Source organism: Ipomoea nil, unplaced genomic scaffold, assembly GCF_001879475.1.
Source record: "Ipomoea nil cultivar Tokyo-kokei standard unplaced genomic scaffold, Asagao_1.1 scaffold0143, whole genome shotgun sequence".
Classification (NCBI taxonomy): Eukaryota; Viridiplantae; Streptophyta; class Magnoliopsida; order Solanales; family Convolvulaceae; genus Ipomoea; species Ipomoea nil.
In genome coordinates, this window is record NW_017616571.1 from 126,816 (window position 1) to 146,005 (window position 19,190).

General features: G+C 34.9%; 2 protein-coding genes and 1 long non-coding RNA gene across 3 annotated transcripts; 2 read left to right on the forward strand and 1 right to left on the reverse strand.

Moving 5' to 3' along the window:
• Nucleotides 1–756: 756 nt before the first annotated feature.
• LOC109171853 lies at nt 757–2,697 on the reverse strand. Its single transcript, XM_019320931.1, has one exon. It carries the CDS (start codon nt 2,695–2,697, stop codon nt 757–759), a length of 1,941 nt encoding a protein of 646 aa, XP_019176476.1.
• A 5,226-nt stretch (nt 2,698–7,923) lies between these two features.
• On the forward strand, nt 7,924–12,481 carry LOC109171414. Its single transcript, XR_002052597.1, has 3 exons — nt 7,924–7,936; nt 9,317–9,318; nt 12,390–12,481. It is a non-coding gene; the product is annotated as an uncharacterized LOC109171414 (long non-coding RNA).
• A 1,636-nt stretch (nt 12,482–14,117) lies between these two features.
• LOC109171863 lies at nt 14,118–19,139 on the forward strand. The gene is made up of 5 exons (XM_019320943.1): nt 14,118–14,362; nt 15,580–15,771; nt 15,858–16,783; nt 16,859–18,076; nt 18,190–19,139. The coding sequence occupies exons 1-5, from the start codon at nt 14,118–14,120 to the stop codon at nt 19,137–19,139; spliced, it is 3,531 nt and encodes a 1,176-aa protein (XP_019176488.1).
• Nucleotides 19,140–19,190: the final 51 nt, after the last annotated feature.

Consider the following 19,190-nt stretch of genomic DNA (forward strand, 5'->3'; position numbering starts at 1 on the left):
TTCCCATGAGATAAGACCGGAATTTGTCCATGGCAAACACCACCGCTAGGAGCTCCTTCTCGATTGTTGCATAATTCACTTGGGCTTCATCAAGTGTATGGCTTGCATAATGGATCACATGATAGCTTCGGTTCCTCTTTTGGCACAACACCGCCCCAATCGCATAGTCGCTTGCATCACACATTAACTCAAACGGAAGACTCCAATCGGGGGGTTGAATGATGGGAGCATGGCATAGGGCCTCCTTCAACTTGTCAAATGCTACAAGGCAAGACTCATCAAAATGAAAATCAACATCTTTGGCAAGCAAATGAGTAAGGGGCTTTGCAAGTTTGGAAAAATCTTTTATGAATCTTCTATAGAACCCGACATGCCCAAGAAAACTTCTCACTCCCTTCACGGTGGTCGGCGGTGGCAATTTTGATATGACTTCTATCTTTGCCGGGTCTACCTCAATTCCTCTTGCCGAGACCTTGTGCCCAAGAACTATTCCTTCGGTTGCCATGAAGTGGCACTTCTCCCAATTTAGCACGAGATTCACCTCTTGGCACCTACATAAAACTTTGTCAAGATTGATTAAACATTCATCAAATGACTTCCCATAAACGGAGAAGTCATCCATGAACACCTCCATGATCTCCTCCACCAACTCGGAGAAAATAGCCATCATGCATCTTTGAAAAGTGGCCGGTGCGTTACACAAACCAAATGACATCCTTTTAAAGGCAAAGGTGCCATATTGGCATGTGAACGTGGTCATCTCTTGGTCCTTGGGTGGATAGAAATCTGAAAATATCCTGAAAATCCATCTAAGAAGCAAAAATATTCGTTTTTGGACATTCTTTCAAGCAATTGGTCAATAAATGGGAGGGGGTAGTGATCCTTCCTAGTAGACTTGTTCAATTTTCTATAATCAATGCACATTCGGTTCCCGGTAACAAGTCTAGTAGGAATCAACTCATTATTCTCATTTTCAATGACCGTTATACCGCTCTTTTTCGGAACAACATGTATGGGACTAACCCACTTGCTATCCGAAATAGGGTATATAATGTTGGCCTCAAGCAACTTTAGAATCTCTTTCTTTACCACATCTTTCAAGTTGGGATTCAATCTCCTAAGAGGCTCCACAATGGGCTTGGCATTGTCCTCTAAATAGATTCTATGCACGCAATACTTAGGATCAATGCCAATCAAATCCCCAATTGTGTACCCAATTACCCTCCTATGTTTTCTAAGCACATTAAGCAATTTATCAATTTCATCGTTGTGCAAAGAAGAATTAATAATCACCGGGTAAGTAGAGTTAGAGCCAAGAAAAGCATACCGGAGATTTGGAGGTAAAGGTTTTAATTCTACCTTTGGGGCATGCTCCTCTCCAAGGGGTTCAAGAATGGCAAGAGCTCCCGTCATGTTTTCAAAGTTGCTTCTCCACTCTTGCATGCCAAGGTCTACCTTGATTTGGGTGCACTCTCCCAACTTTTCAAAGAAATTTCCCACAAGAGAGCTTCCTTGGTTATCTCCTCCAATCCCAAGCACCTCTCCAACACATTCTTCTATGGCTTCCACCATGTTGCACTCGTCAATGTAAGAAGGTTGGTGTTTGGCCATCTTGAAGATGTCAAACTCAATTTTATGGCTGGCTACCTCCATCACAAGCTTCCCTCTTTTGACATCTATGATTTCCCCGGCGGTGGCTAGAAATGGCCTACCAAGGATTATTGGAACCTTGGCATCCTCCTCTATGTCAAGAATCATGAAATCTCCCGGGATGTAGTATTGATCAATCATGACCGGGATATCTTCAAGAACTCCCACCAGGCGCTTGATGGAACGGTCCGCCATTTGGAGTGTCATGGTAGTGGGCTTGGGCTCTCCAAGATTGAGCCTCTTGCATAGAGAGTATGGCATAAGGCTCACACTAGCCCCAAGATCACACAAAGCATGGCTCACCACAAATCCTCCAACAATGCAAGGGATAGAAAAACTTCCCGGATCTTTCAACTTAGGAGGCAAATTCTTTTGGAGAACGGCACATGTCAAAGCTCCCTCACTAAGGTCCACTACCGCACTCTTCTCCAATCTCTTCTTGTTACTCAAAATATCCTTCAAGAATTTTTTGTATGAAGGTATTTGAGTAATGGCTTCCACAAAGGGCATAGAAATCTCCAACTTATCAAGCATTGTTTTAAACTTGTTTTCTCTCTCGGTTTCTTTTGTTTTCCACAACCTTTGTGGAAATGGAAACAAGTTGCAAAGAATCACCGAGTCATCTATTTGCTTGCTCTTGTTCACATTCTTCTTACTTGAGTTGCTTCCTTCTTGAATTGGCTCCTTCCCTTTTGATTTGTTTCTTTGAATTAGAGGCTCACATTCATTTTCATCCTCAAGAATTTTTTCAATTTCCTCTTCAATTGGCCTTTGTTCATCTTCATCTTTCTTAACATCTTCTTCAAGTGTAAGATCATTAGAAGGAAAAGGTGGATCCTTCAAAGATTTTCCACTTCTAGTGGTGATGACATTTACATGATTTCTAGGATTTTCGGTGTTAGCCGGAAGTCTACCACTAGAAGATGAGGCTTGTGTAGATCCTTGAGTGCCTCCTTCTTGATTTTGGGCTTGTAGGTTCTCCATTTGGGATTGCAACTTGCCAATTTGAGACATTTGAGACATCATCATATTCATTAATGTCTTCATGTCCGCATCTTGAGAAGATTGGGAAGATCCTTGTTGAATTTGATTGTTCCCAAGTCCTTGATTTTGTTGCCCTTGTCCTTGGTACTTGGATTAAAGTTGTAGCCCTTCAAGTTAGCTTTCCAATGACATAAAAATCACTTCAATTGGATATTTCTAGCTCGAGATATGATCCAAATACTATGACGTCGACGTGCAGGTCGGGAATTGCAATGCATTGATCTTTTGCTTCTCTTTTGCTTTGGTTTGCTCAAATGACCAAGACCATTCAAAGCACCACCCTTAGGCTTCCTTGGAAGTGTTTTTCCCATTTCCATAGCTTCTCCTTGGCTCCCATGGACTCCTAATGCATCCAAAATGCTCCATTTGACTCCAATGTCCACCAAAATGCCTGAAAATTCTCATCTTTGTTTCCAAACAAAACTCCTTGCAAAATAACACAATTTAATCATAATCTCATGAAATTTGGAATGATCTATAAGCAAAATGGCTTAGTGAAAGGGGGGAAAATATAGACAAATAAGCACTTATCAATTAGGATATCAATTCATTCCTATAACCGAGTTGTTAGAGAACGAACACATTTGCCTAATCTATAAAAATAATGATAAATAAAATCTTCAAAGTTATATCACTGCATGCGTACATCTAGACATTATCTATTAATTTGAGCAATTATTTGCACAAATTCAAACAATGATAACATCAAAATACATAAACGATTCAAATCATATCGTTAATTGCACTATATAATATTTAATGTTCTAATTTAAATAATTATATAACGATTCAAATATTCTTAATATATTACAACAACTTCATTCCGTGCATTGCACGGGTGAAAATACTAGTAAAATATTAAAAAAAAAATTCATTACCAATAAAATATTCTATAAGATACTACAAATTTATATATATATATATATATATATATATATATATATATATATCTATATATTCTTATCTAATTATTAACTAATATAAGTGTTGAGATGACATGTAGTGACTTCTCCCATGTGTGAGGTCATAAGATCGAACCTCAGTGGAGGCGTTGTTGACTCTGTGTACTTCATTAGGTTGAAAAAATATGTTTGAACAGATACTACAATGTAATAGAGCCAGTAACATTCCACAAAAAAAAAAAAAAAAAACTAATAAGACCATAATCATTACCAAATCAATAATTAATTGACATGACCATAATCATTACAAGAATATGTTAATCAAATACACTACTGGAAATTATTGAATTTCCGACCATCTGAAAATGATATTAAATTAAATTGATACCAAAAAGTGGTCGGAAATAGCAACAAAGGTTTTTCCGGATACCAAAAGTGGTCGGAACAAGGCTTTCAACTTGATTTAAGATCAATTTCAGGTGGTCGGAAATTTCATAATTTCCAGTAGTGATACCTACACTACATGTATTAACGTAGGTATTTGATTAACATATTCTTGTAATGATTAACGTATAATAAGTAGTATTATACGTTGTTTTTTTTCATTTTCTTTAAAATTCACAACAAACGGTACTGCTCGTCTGCTCCTACCGCTTTTTTTTTGAGTTGGAAGAAACATCAATGTCTCATTTCCTTGTTTTTTCTACTTTTCAAATTCAGCACATTTTGATATCCCATGCGAAAAAACATCATATTATGGGTTATGATTCCGGAAACGGATGGTTTCGGTCCAGCGGCGGTGGTGGGGGAAGATGAGAGAATATTTTTCCAGGCAAATTTTACTATGGATCATGGTTTATGTAACAGTGTGGTGCATAGAGTAAGTATCATTTGTTGGATATTTCGTTGGTAAAATCCAATAATAATCCTACAAAATAAAGAGTATTATTTATAGAAAATTTAGGAAGGAAAGGGTGAAGAGATACGGTTCGGGTTGGTGTAGGTGGTTAGCACAAGTCGAGCGAATCACTCTTTCCTTAAAACCTTATTTGCTACCTTCCACAAGTGCTATGAGCGTTGTAGCCTAGGTTTCCCAAGATAAAATATACTACGATTCAATGTTTGAGCACCCAAATTAAACAAGGAATCCGGCGAACTAGAGCAATGTGATAAACACAATTGGCTAAAGAAAGGAGTAGAAGCAAAGATTTTTTGGAGCTGGAAAACGTGTAAGTATGTGAACTTGTTGTTCTTGTAAAAAGCTCTTGCTCTACCCCTTCTTATATAGGGCTGAAGGAATTCAATAGCATTATTATGGCATTTAAAATTTGTATTGAAACCAATTTGTAACACCAGAAACAGCAGCCCCATGATGTTAAAATTAAATTCGAACTTTAAAATAGGAATTAATACCGTAATCCGCTTGGCTCCCACCAGCGCTCGTTTCGGCACCCGCAGAGACTCATATATTCGACACAAGGCCGAATGAGCTGGTCTAGTTTCGGCCGATGGAAAAAGATACTGAAGTTTGACATAACTTAGCTTGCAAGGCATGCTCGCATACACGAGCTTAGGCTTGAAACCAATTTGTAACACCAGAAACAGGAGCCCCATGATGTTGAAATTAAATTCAAACTTTAAAATAGGAATTAATATCGTAATCCGCTTGGCGGCCCCCCGCAGAGACTCATAGATTCGGCAGAATGAGCTGGTCGGCCCTAGCTTGCAAGGCATGCTCGCATACACGAGCTTAGGCTTGAAACCAATTTGTAACACCAGAAACAGGAGCCCCATGATGTTGAAATTAAATTCGAACTTTAAAATAGGAATTAATACCGTAATTCGCTTGGCGGCCCCTCGCAGAGACTCATAGATTCGGCAGAATGAGCTGGTCGGCCCCCGCTGCTGGACTCATAGATAGCCGGACTCAGATACCAAAGTTTGGCATAACTTAACTTGCAAGGCATGCTTAAGCTTAAATCAAGCATTTTCAATCTCAAATGCAAGATTTGATTTGCACCCCCCCTGCGCACAAGAGAGAACCTTTATGCAATAGAATTCAATGAGTTTTAAAAGAGCTCTTGTATAAATAGTTGTGCAAATCCACTTCCCAAACCAATGTGGGACAAAAGCTTCACTTTTTCCCTTCATTTTTCCAACTCAATGGGTCTACTTTGAGAATCAATATCTCATTCACCCATTATCCGTTTTGAGCGTACAATATATCAATCTCTTCGTCTCACTACGAAGAAACCGAATCCACTTTGACTCGACCCAAATCGGAAGTGGACCCCACTGATAATTGTACCACAAAAATAGCCACTTAACATGCCATTTAAGCTATTTTTTCCAACATCATTTTAAGTACACTTCAGTTTCATTTGACAATATTGCTTCGTTTTCAGTTCTATTTTCCACACACGCTAGTTTCATTATAGCAATATCAAAGTATCATTTTAATTCTACTGCAGTTTCATTTGACAATATAAATTACTACATGAGCTCTATTTTGTAATTTTATTTTCCACAAACATTATTTTAATCTATATATATATATATATATATATATATATATATATATATATATATATATAAAGGAAGCCGCTTCTTATCCAAAAAAAATATCAAAATTGTTTTTCAGCCACAATATTCTACGGCGTCGTTTTCCTTTAGCTTATAAAGTCTTATTTCAAAAATTTTGTTTCTCCCGCCTATTTAGATTGTGATAAGATAGTTGTGATCTTACTCCTACAATTTAGGGTAGTGGGCTATTATCTACTCCATATTTAGTGTTGTAATCAGACTAGGTTGCGTGTAGAAGTAGTGTGGATGGGTATGGGATTACTTACAAGGACATGCACTCTATTATTATTTATACATTGCTCCCGCTCACTTCCTCGGCTATAAATACATGCTTATTGTGAGTGTTGAGCTTCAATGCAAAAACAAAGCTAAGTGTGGTAAATTACAAGGTTGGGATTGCTGATCCCTTATGCAATTCAAATAGAAACCTAAGCTGTCAAAGATCCTGTTTAATGCTCTATTTTCTGCCTTGCAGTGTCATCATGTCTGGCCAGTTTATTGTGGGGGGTCAGCTTCATCCTCAGCAAACTTCAAAGGCTATAAGGTTGCGTTGTGTGCATTCTTACGTTGTTACTGAAAACAAAGGTGAAAAGTTAATAAGAAGTCAAGAATGTATATTTCATGATCAAGAGGTTTGTCAATTATATCTATATCTACCATTGTTTGAATTCTTATTCTTATGTTTGGCACCTCTTATATTTTTAATATCTAACTTTGTTGTTTACCACTTTTGTTCTAAATACAGGGTCTGTTCATCCATGTCCATATACCTAAGGATGTTGTGGCAAAATATAAGAACATATTCAAGGAGGGTAAAGTGTATGGCATTAGAAACTTCCTACGCATCACTAACTTCTTCAAGTATAAAACAAGCCCTCATCGTTATATGATGAAGATCAAACATGATACACTTGTGAAGGAATATAAGCGTGTGAATTTTCCCAAAACAATGTTTCGCTTCAAGAGTTTTGAAGACATACTTTCAAAGCAGGGAATTGATGAGAAAGTCTTGATAGGTTATATTAAAATAAAAATTCTAAAGTCAATATATATGATTTATTACCTCTATTATGATGTTATGTTTTATTTAACTACTATGCTGTTTTTTCTAAATTCAGATGTCCTTGGTCATATTGTGGAGATATATTCTCCATTGGAGAAGCTAATAGCAGGGAAGAAGGCTAGACTAATTGACTTTGTGCTTGAAGATTCTAGGTATGAATCCTAATTCTGATTTGTCTCTCTAATTTTGATTTGAAACTTCTATCTTATGCTTTTTCTGCTGGTTTTAAAATGGTATGTAGTCAGAGGCAGATTAAGTGTACATTGTGGGATGAGCATGTGGATCAACTAATTCCATACTTCAACTCAGTTGCTAAGGATCCAGTTATACTGTTGATTCAGCTCTGCAGAGCTAAATTCATGGACAATGAGTTATATCTCTATTTACTTCTTCTATGTTTTTGGTTTATCTATTTCCCTCTATTTTACATTATTAGTAATATCCATTTCCCTCTATTTTACATTATTAGTAATAGTTATTAGTAATTACTAATGGGTAAACTAAATGAAAACTGGCTCTGAATAAATAAAAATAAAAAAAAACAAAAACAAAAACACATGAGACTGTTGCAGTAAACAACCATTAATAAACAATGATACATAAGTAAACAGCCATTTATAATATGCCCAAAACAGTCGGAAATAAACAATTTAGAATAAATAGGCAAAACCAGTCATTTTGCAATCAAAATTATGTCCTATTCACTACTTTTATTTTTCAGATGGTGAAGTGCGCATTTGCAGTTCATTTGATGCTACTCAACTGTTTTTCACACACTCATGCTAAGAATTCCGTGAGTTAAGGAGCAGGTTAGTTTTTCTAATCTATTTTTAGTGTTCTGCTTAATAACTCAATTGTGTGTTACTAATTTTTATTTACATGTTCTTTATTATTAGCTTTACCAGTAATCATACACCTTTACGGTGTATAGATTCTGAAACCAGATTGTCTGATGGTAGTTTTGGCATTGCTGTGCATCCTAAAAATGTGGTACTCAGTTCTATTCAAGATATATACTCCAAAAAACAGGTAATCTCTTCTTCTTCTTCTTCTTCTTTTTTTTTTTTGTATTTTCTACTGGCCTTTTTTTTCCTACTTTATTTATTTAACTCAATCTTACTTGCAGCTAGGGGAGTATTGGGTGGCAGGTATAATTGTTGATGTAGAGAGTTTAAGTGACTGGTATTACATTTCTTGCAAGAGTAATTCTTGCAAGAAAAAGCTTGCTTCTGATGGTGGTATGATGTATTGTGCTGGGTGTAAGAGTTCTTGGCATGAGGGAGTTGTGAGGTATAGGCTTATTGTCCGTGTTGCTGATCATACTGGTGATGCTCCTATGCTGATGTGGGATCGTGAATGTGCGGAATTGGTTGGTTTGTCAGCTGGTGAATTAAAGGCTAAGTATGCAGTGGTAGGTATTTCTATGTCACATACCTATGTGCTTAAATGGTGAAAATTCACTAAATAGGTTGTGCATGTGTTTTCTGTTTTTAAAACTTTGTAGGGGAATGGCTGTATTCCATCTGAGTTAGGGTGTTTGCGTGGCATGTCAATGCTGTTTCGGATTGCTATGAAGAAAGAGCAGGTTGAGAGTTACTATTCCGCATTCACAGTACTTAGGATTTGCAGGGATGAAGCATCTCTTACACAGTACTGCTCGAGTCTATCAGCTGGCATTTCACAACCAACCATTGGTCCAGGTGATGTAGGTGGTTTTCTGGATGAAGAAGAGGATGGTGATGTTAGTTCTGAGGTATATTCTTCTATCATTGTTTGGTTAACTTTGCCACTATGGTCTTATTCATTGGCCCTAATGTTATTTCCTAAAGGAATGCTTTGGTACTGATAATGAAGAATGTGTTGAGCTGGATGGTGGTTCTCAGGGTGTCAATGTGGACAAGTTTCGTGGCTTAGATGACATTGAACCTGGTGTAGGTGTTAGTGGTGCTGTTTTGCCTCTTAAGAGGAATCTATTTAAAGACTTTGTGGATGTTGGGGCTTCAAAGAAGGCTAGGGAAGTGGTGGTTAAGGAAGAAAAGTAATAGGCTATTCTATCTTTTTAAATGTAATGTAGAAGTACTAAGTGTTGACTGGCTGCTGTTTTTTGCTATTCCTTTTTGGTGTTTAAGGCTAGAAAATTGCTTAAGCTACAATGTACTCTTAGAAAATAGATATAGTCTATTTTCCTATTTTGTGATTGCTCTTTTGGAAGCTGTATTAGCAAGAGTACCTAATGTACTTATCCTTAGTAGCAGCCAGTAAGATCTTTATAATCTACTTAGTTTTCTAATGTAAAATTACCTACTTATGATTAGAAGCTAATCATTGCAGTTAACCTATACAGTGAGAAGTATTCAAATAAATAATCCAAACACATATATAATGGAGCTTAGCATCAAAGTATACAAGTAATCGAATCTGGAAAGGAAAAAGAATTGTAATGTTTTTAAAAAAGAACTCTATAAAGAAAAAAAAAACAATATTGGAAAATTATATATACATACAGTTGTTCACAAGTAATTGGGAAAAAAGTATCAAATACTTTTTTTTCGTATAAAATTTAATGTTTAATTTCAAATAGTTAGTACGAGTACATCTAAAAAAAAAATTAAAATTTGTCTAGCAATAATTCCATTTGTCTAGAATTCAGAAATTTATAATTCCATTTTTCTTGCAATGCTTCAAATAAATGCTTCAAATTATTTAAAACACATTTTCAAAATACTAATGTCCTTCCAAAGTAAATTTCTGGAAATATATTTATAATCATAATCATATATATTTAATAAATGAACTTTTGAATACTTTTGACTGCAAAGTCCTAATAAAATTGCTAAAATATATCAAGTAGCAGTATAAAAGAATTTGATTGTTGTCAATATAAAAGTAATAAAACAATGACATCAGATTCCTTTTTTCATCATTTGCCTCTATTTTAAAAGCATTAGTAATTAGTATTGGGTAAAATAAATGAGAACTGTCTCAAAAAAAAAAAAGCACATATAAAATTTCCAGTCAAATTCAAGGTGCACAATACTCAATACATACAGGTACAAATTGTTTTTAAATACACCTATAGTTTCTATCAAGCATTAATTGTTGATTGTAAGGTTTGACTATGTAACTATTTGTTGACAGCGACTTCTTTTCATCTCTATTCAATTTCCTAACTGCCTCTTAAGAGGTCTTTATTTAAAGACTTTGTGGATGTTGGAACTTCAAAGAAGGCTAAGGAAGTGGTGGTTAAGGAATAAAAGTAATAGGTTATTCTATTTTTTTAAATGTAATGTAGAAGTACTAAGTGTTGACTGGCTGTTGTTTTTTGCTATTCCTTTTTGGTGTTTAAGGCTAGAAAATTGCTTAAGCTACAATGTACTCTTAGAAAATAGATAGTCTATTTTCCTATTTTGTGATTGCTCTTTTGGAAGCTGTATTAGCAAGAGTACCTAATGTACACACCATTGAGGTATTTGAGAAGTATTCAAATAAATAATCCAAACACATAATGGAGCTTTGCATCAAAGTATACAAGTAATCGAATATGGAAAGGGAAAAAGAATTGTAATGTTTCTAAAAACGAGCTCTATAAAGAAAAAAAATATTGAAAAACTATATATACATACAGTTGTTCACAAGAAATTGGATTAAAAAAAAGTATCAAACACCTTTTTTTCCAATACTAAGTTTAATGTTTAATTTCAAATTGTTAGCAGGAGTAGATTGTAAAAAAAAAAAAAAAAAAAAAAAAAAAAAAAAAAAAACTTTTAAAATTTGTCTAGCAATAATTCCATTTGTCTAGAATCCAGAAATTTAGGGGGCGTTTACTTCATTTCTCTGTTTTTCCTTTTCCATTTTTTCATTTCTCCATTTTTCCAGTTTTCCATCTCCATTTCTCTGTTTTTCCATTTCCATTTCTCCAGTTTTTCATTTCTCCAAATTTTTTAAATTTCATTTTACAAATTCAAACTTCAAAATAAAAAAATGCAATAAATTAATACTAAATGTGTAAAACTAACGAAAATTAATAAAAATATATTACTAAATAAATTGTAATTGTTATAATCATTACACATAGTTTGGTTATAAAACAAGAACATCATTGATTACAATCTCCCCATATAGCATTTGCTATGTCTTCTCGAACTTCATGCATAACATGTTGTTGAGACATATCTAATTCTATGGGATCATTTCCACCATTGCTTCCACTACTACTAGGCATTTCCATGTCTTCCCTTTCATATTCGGTAAATAATTGGTCCATAGCATCATGCATCCGTATAAAATTGTGCATTGCATCTTAGGGTGCCGTTTGATCCTATCGTATAAAATATCAAGAAAAACGACCAAGGTACTATCCAACCACTTTGCATCTTCGTCATGCGTATTCCGTAAATTACTCATCTACAATTTTCATTAATTATTCAATTTCCATTAAAACCTTGTTTAAAATCAAAACCTCATTTAAAATCAGAACATTACCATTGAGCTAACATCAGAACCTCATTTTGAGGTTCTAAAATTAGAACCTCAAAATGAGGTTCTAAAATCAGAACCTCAAAATGAGGTTCCAGTTCTGCTGGAACCTCAAAATGAGGTTCTACAATTAGAACCTCATTTTGAGGTTCTAAAATCAGAACCTCAAAATGAGGTTCTACAATTAGAACCTCATTTTGAGGTTCTATAATCAGAACCTCATTTTGAGGTTCTCAAATCAGAACCTCAAAATGAGGTTCTAAAATCAGAACCTCAAAATGAGGTTCCAGTTCTGCTGGAACCTCAAAATGAGGTTCTACAATTAGAACCTCATTTTGAGGTTCTAAAATCAGAACCTCAAAATGAGGTTCTACAAGCAGAACCTCATTTTGAGGTTCTCAAAACAGAACCTCAAAATGAGGTTCTGCTGGAACCTCAAAATGAGGTTCTACAATTAGAACCTCATTTTGAGGTTCTAAAATCAGAACCTCAAAATGAGGTTCTAAAAGCAGAACCTCATTTTGAGGTTCTCAAAACCGAACCTCAAAATGAGGTTCTACAATTAGAACCTCATTTTGAGGTTCTATAATCAGAACCTCATTTTGAGGTTCTCAAATCAGAACCTCATTTTGAGGTTCTCAAATCAGAACCTCAAAATGGGGTTCTGTAAGTAATAGAGAAATTAGATATGAGATAACATTCATCAAAATAAATAAAAATAGGTTTAGATAATTACTTGTGGACTTGGACAAGATCCTACAGAAGATTTTGGAGAGTCCGTGTTGAGTTGTTGAGATGCAAGGTTCACCAAAAACGGTAGAGTCACCGGAGTTCTTGTGCGGCTTGTCGGAGTGCTGCTACGCTCCTCTTTGCTGTACGTGAAGGAAGGCTGCTACGCGAACGATTGGTAAAAGGAAAGAAGGCTAATGGGAAGAAAAAGGACTGGAGACGAGGGGAAAAGAAAGAAAGAAGGCGAAGGAGATGATGGGAAGGGGAGGGAGGCGATAGACTACAGTCAGTCCAGGGAGAGAAGAAAAGAAAGAAGAGAAGGACTAACCCTAGAAGGAGTAATAAAAAATTGTCGTAAGCTAGATTCGAACCAACGACCTTACTTAATTTTACTGTTCACCCGCGTTTTATTCCATCCTTCCATTTAGAGAATGTTGTTTTCCATTTCTCCAAAATTGTATAAGAAATGGAAGAATGGAGATGAGATTGAAATTGGAAGAATAGATTTAGTAAACAAGTTCTCCAATTCTCCTTTCTCCACTTCTCCAATTCTCCATTTTTTTGGAGAATTCTCCATTTTTCCAAGTTAGTAAACGCCCCCTTATAATTCCATTTTTCTTGCAATGCTTCAAATAATTTAGAACACATTTACAAAATACCATGTCCTTCCAAAAAAAAAAAAACATATAAATTTTCCACTCAAACTGAAGGTGCACCATACTCAATACATACAGGTACAAATTATTTTTAAATACACCTATAGCTTCTATCAAGCATTAATTGTTGATGGTAAGGTTTGACTAATGTAACTATTTGTTGATAGTGACTTCTTTTCATCTCTATTCAATTTCCTAACTATATATGCATAGCATTTAAACAGAGCATCTACATGCATTCAATTCATTCACTACCCAAATTTTGCAGGTCTCCAACAAACTATTGCAACAATAATGAAAAAATTGAAAGGCTCAACTACCATATGTGGAAAAAGAAAATTGTAGGAAGAAAGTAAAGGTATTATTTTAACATACCTGTTTTCCTTCTTTGTAATTTTAGCAAATAAATAAAGACCTGCAAAACTTTGCCTCAACTTTTCTGCTTTTATTTTCCTATCTGCAATATAAATTGCAGTTCTTTATATGTATGTGCTGAAACATACTCAGTTTCTATATATATGTAAAGCAATTAAGGTAAATTTTACCATTTCCAGAGATTGTTGCCTGTGTGTGTTTGAATGTTCTGTGAGTCTCCGCAATTTGGAATTCCTCTGCTATGGGTTATTGACCAAATGGCTACACCAATATAAACAAATAATACAAAGCTCATATTAGTACCAAACAATGAAACTTAACTTAAGTAACTAAACACCAGTTGCCAGTATACTGATTGTCTCAAATTTGAAGCTAGGTTTTCGCAGTTCTTAAATAAGTCTCAAAACAAAAATGGAAGTTGTTAAAATTGTGTTTTACCTTATTGATACTGACGATTTATGGTAGATCGTAGCTGATTCTTGCTCTCTATGGTATGAATTTCGCCTTTGGTGTTCGGTGTAGTAGAAGTCGACGATTTGGAGTATATAGGTTTTTGGTTTTGGTAATTCCGGTATGCATGTTGAACTGAGTAGTATAAATGATTGAGTTTTGTGTTTACGGAGGGTAGCATTGTAGAAGATGAGAGTCGGAGAAGACAGATCGCGAAGCTTTCTGTTTGTTATAAACCAGAGCTTTCTGATCGACGATTTGTATGCTAGAGTTTTCGATGTTCAATGTTTGGGCCCTTTAGTCGGTGGGTTCTGGCCGACGGTAAGGACTCAAAGGGGGAAGATGGAAAGCTTGGTTGATAATGGTGATGGGGTGTTAGATCTAAACTGGAGTTTCTACAATGAGAAATGCGATAGAGAGAAGGGAAGCCGGAGGTGAATGCGTGAGCGCTTACCATCTTGCATTTTAATTTTTTTTTTATTTAAAATTATTTATTAATGACTTTGTTATAATTGTTGGGCTTTGTAATAAATACAATATAAATATAATAATACCAATGGAAAAGCTTTTTAAATACATTTAGCCAAGACCTTTTTTTGGGTGTATTTAAATGGTGTTATTGTGCAATTAAATTTAGATTTATTTGTAATGTGTTGATGTCAACATTATGTTGTTGTAAATTGAATATATTTATTTCTGTGTGTTCTTTTTATTGAATATGTATATATGATTTTGTGTATTTTATTGAATTTTAAAATCAAAATTTTTTAAAGCTTTCCGTATAATTTTTTTATATTATTGTAATCATATGTATATGTAATAAATAGTAAAAAAACTAAGTATTAGAATGATAATTATACGAATTTAAGTTAACACTTAGTTTATTATATCCATAAATGTTATGATTAGAATATTGTGACCATATATATTAATATCTACTAATTTTGTGAAATTTATATTCTGGAAGTCTGATGTCAAAATTTTAAAGATTAAATTGAAATGAAATTATATACAAGATATATCATATATAATTTTAACATTTATGGATTTAAATTAATAATTATGCAAAGTAATTTATTGTTTAAATTTGTTTCTATTGAGCTTTAAGTTTGTCAATATATATTGTTCATTTATATACTTTTATATATATATATATATATATATATATATATATATTTACTTATTTATTTATTTATTTATATGTGTGTGTGTGTATGTGTGTGTGAGAGAGACTCTAAAATAAATGAATTTAATAATTTAGTTCAATTAGTTTAAAATATTTATTCCTTTAATGGGTCTAATCAATATTATATTATTAGGTGCTTATTTGTTTTTTTTTTGTTCATTATTCTATTGATTTGTATATCTTAATTATTTATTAATTGATTTATTCTATTGTAGAGTTGTATATTGACCTTGGAGATCCAGTTTTTAAGTGTACTCATTGTAGTGCATTTTTTTGGTCGGAAGAGAGATTGAAGAAGGTAAAAGTGAATGGTGGTCCGAGATATTCAGTTTGTTGCTTTAATGGAAAAATTAAGTTGCCGATGTTGAATGTTCCACCAAAAACAATTCTTGACTTATTTTTCAAACCGTGTGCACGAAGCAAGCATTTTTTGCAGCATATAAGATCGTATAATAACATGTTTAGCTTCACATCTATGGGAGGTCGTATTGACAAAGAAGTGAATACAGGGAGGGCGCCTCCAATTTTTAGGTTGAATGGACAAAATTTTCATTTGTTGGGTAGTTTGTTACCTATTGAAGGAAATCGACCTAAATTTGCACAATTATACATTCATGACCCTGAAAATGAGATGTGTAATCGATTGAACTCTGTCAGGTATATTATGTCTTATTAATGAATATTATTTCTTTTAATTATACATACATAATTATCAAGTGATATCAATATCTTTTGAATTTTAGGGGGAATAATGATCTCAACAAACTAGATGAAGATATTGTTTTTGACCTTCAATTAACATTGGATGAAAATAACGTTCTAATAAAATCATTCCGGATGGCTCGCGATGCAATAGTTACCAATCCGACTGTGGAAGTTAGGATGAAATTGATAGGGAAGCGTAGCCAAGATGCCAAAACATATAATTTGCCAACAGTGTCAGAGGTTGCAGCTATAATTGTTGGTGATCTGGATCCCACGTTGGGTCAGCGAGATATATTGATAGAAACAAGATCGGGTGTGCTAAAAAGAATTAGTGAGCTTAATCCTGCATATCTCCCTCTTCAGTATCCAATTCTGTTTCCATATGGTGAAGATGGTTATAGAGAAGATATTCCTTTTAATGTTGAACAAAATATTCATACAGGAAGAAGGCATAGTATTTCTCTTCGTGAATACCTATCATTTCGTATTCATGAACGATGTGGTGAGATTTCAACATTTCTATTTGCGAAAAGATTGTTCCAACAATTTTTAGTCGATGGGTATATGATGGTGGAATCTGGGAGATTGTTGTATGTCCGTACGCATCAACAGAGTCTACGTTGTGGATCTTATAGAGGTTTGTTTGACGCATTGACTCGTGGGGAAATTGAACCTGGAACTCAAGGTCGACGAATTGTTTTACCTTCTAGCTTTACGGGTGGTGCACGGTATATGGTTCAAAATTATCAAGATGCAATGGCAATTTGTGCTTGGATTGGTTATCCAAATTTGTTCATTACATTTACATGTAATCCAAAATGGCCAGAAATACAACGCTTTTTAGAGCAAAGGCTATTAAAACCAGAAGACCGGCCCGATATTTTGTGCCGCGTTTTTAAAATGAAATTGGATTGCTTAATAAGAGAGCTTCGTTCAGGAACTGTTTTCGGTAAAATTTTGGCAGGTCTGTAATCTACAATCCGCTAGCGATGTATTAACTTTTCTATTCACTTTCTTATCTTTCCGCTTTTGTTAGCAGTGATTTATACTATTGAATTTCAGAAGCGCGGGTTACCACATGCACACATACTATTGTTCCTTGATCGTGTTGATGCTAACGCGCTCAGTGATGATATCGATTCCATTATTTCAGCCGAGATTCCAAGTATGGATGATGATTTAGAATATTACCAAGCTGTTGAGGAGTTTATGATACACGGTCCATGTGGTGTTGCCAACAAAAAATCTCCGTGCATGGTTAAAGGCCGTTGTTCAAAACACTTCCCAAAGAAATTTATAGAATCTTCAGTTATTGATTCCAGTGGTTACCCTATTTATAGGCATAAGGATGATGGCAGGACAATTCTGAAAAGTGGTGTTGAGCTGGATAATAGATTTGTTGTGCCCCACAATAGATATTTGCTGCTGAAGTATAGAGCACACATTAATGTTGAGTGGTGTAGTCAATCTCGGTCAATAAAATATTTGTTTAAATATGTCAACAAAGGCAATGACCGAGTTACTGCACAGTTTTATAAGAGCACTAATTCTGAAGATAGTAGCGAAGTTATTGATGAGATTAATATGTATTATGATTGCCGATATATTTCTCCGTGTGAAGTTATGTGGCGTTTGTTCAGCTATGACATCCAGTTCCGTAATCCCTCTGTAGAACGGTTAAGCTTCCATCTGCCGAATGAACAAAACATTGTTTTTGATGATGACTTATCTATTGAGAATGTGCTTGAAAGACAAACAATTAAGAGTAGTATGTTTTTAGCATGGTTTGAAGCTAATAAGAGGTATCCCCGAGCTAGGGAATTGACCTATAGAGAAATGCCTCATTGTTTTGTGTGGAAAAGAAAAGAACGTCAATGGCAACCAAGAAGATGTGGTTTTGCTATAGGCCGTATGTTTTATGTGCCACCTGGTACTGGTGAGATCTTCTATCTTAGGTGTTTATTTAATTTAGTTCGTGGTCCAATATCTTTTGAAGAGATTCGCAATGTTGATGGGATTCAATATTCATGTTTCCGTGATGCGTGTTATGCTCGTGGTTTGATTTGTGATGAGAAGGAATATGTTGATGCAATACTTGAAGTAAGCCATTGGTCCACTGCCTCAGCTCTTCGCCGTTTATTCGTGACTTTGTTAACGTCTAATTGTTTATGCCAACCTGAAAAAATTTGGGATGTTGTTTGGCCACTTCTATGTGATGATGCAGAGTTCAATCGGCGACGAGAGTTACAAAATCCAGGTAAATTTGTATTCACGAAATGCCTAATTAAACTATCTATTGTATGATATAATTATTGATTATAACATTTTTATAGTACTAAACATTAATATTAGTTTCAAAATTATATATAGATTTATTATTATCAGACGATGTGAAGAAGGAGTATGGTCTGCTTGAATTAGAGAAACTTTTGTCGACATGGAGTAAGAGTTTGGGGGATTACCCGTGTATGCCCGTTCCTGAATTGTCTAGCTTGGCTAATTCTCATAATCGATTATTGTTAGAAGAATTGTCATATGATTGTGCATTGCTGAGCAATGAACATGATGACATGGTAGCAAAGCTAACTACCGAGCAGAGAGATGTTTACGACACAGTTATCGGAGCTGTTTCTGGTACAACAGGTGGTTTGTTTTTTGTTTACGGTTATGGAGGTACTAGGAAGACATTTGTGTGGCGCACTTTGTCGGCTGCACTTCGATCACAGCGCAAGATAGTTCTAAATGTGGCATCCAGTGGTATTGCATCATTATTAATGACTGGAGGGCGCACTGCGCATTCACGATTTGCAATACCGATTATTGTGAATGAGGATTCCACGTGTAATATATCACAGGGGAGTGATTTAGCTGAACTGATCATCAAATGTAGTTTAATTATTTGGGATGAAGCTCCTATGATGCATAAACACTATTTTGAAGCATTAGATAGAACCATGCGAGATTTGTTACGATTTACAAATCCATTGTGTCCTAATTTACCATTTGGAGGGAAGACTGTTGTACTAGGAGGTGATTTCCGCCAAATATTGCCAGTGATACCAAGGGGTGGTAGACAGGATATTGTTGGTGCTGCTATTAATTCTTCGTATTTGTGGGCTCATTGTACGGTTTTGAGATTGACACAGAATTTGAGATTGCAGAGTGTTGGTACTGATGATGAAAGACAAGAGTTATCTACTTTTGCTAATTGGATTGCTTCAATCGGTGATGGTGAAGCTGGTGGACCAAATGATGGTGACGTAGAGGTTCTCATTCCACATGAGAATTTGTTGCATACAAATGGTGATCCAATCCAATGAATTGTGGAAAGTACATTTCCTATGTTTCGATAACAACAACATGACGCTAAT

Bases quoted from the DNA above. Each gene is read 5' to 3' on its own strand.
- LOC109171863 (XM_019320943.1), top strand. From the start codon at position 14,118: ATGAGAGTCGGAGAAGACAGATCGCGAAGCTTTCTGTTTGTTATAAAC. The intron at 15,772-15,857 runs GTATATTATGTC...TTTGAATTTTAG, and splicing joins AATCGATTGAACTCTGTCAG to GGGGAATAATGATCTCAACA. The intron at 16,784-16,858 runs GTCTGTAATCTA...TTTTGTTAGCAG, and splicing joins TTTCGGTAAAATTTTGGCAG to TGATTTATACTATTGAATTT.
- LOC109171853 (XM_019320931.1), bottom strand. From the start codon at position 2,697: ATGAAGACATTAATGAATATGATGATGTCTCAAATGTCTCAAATTGGC.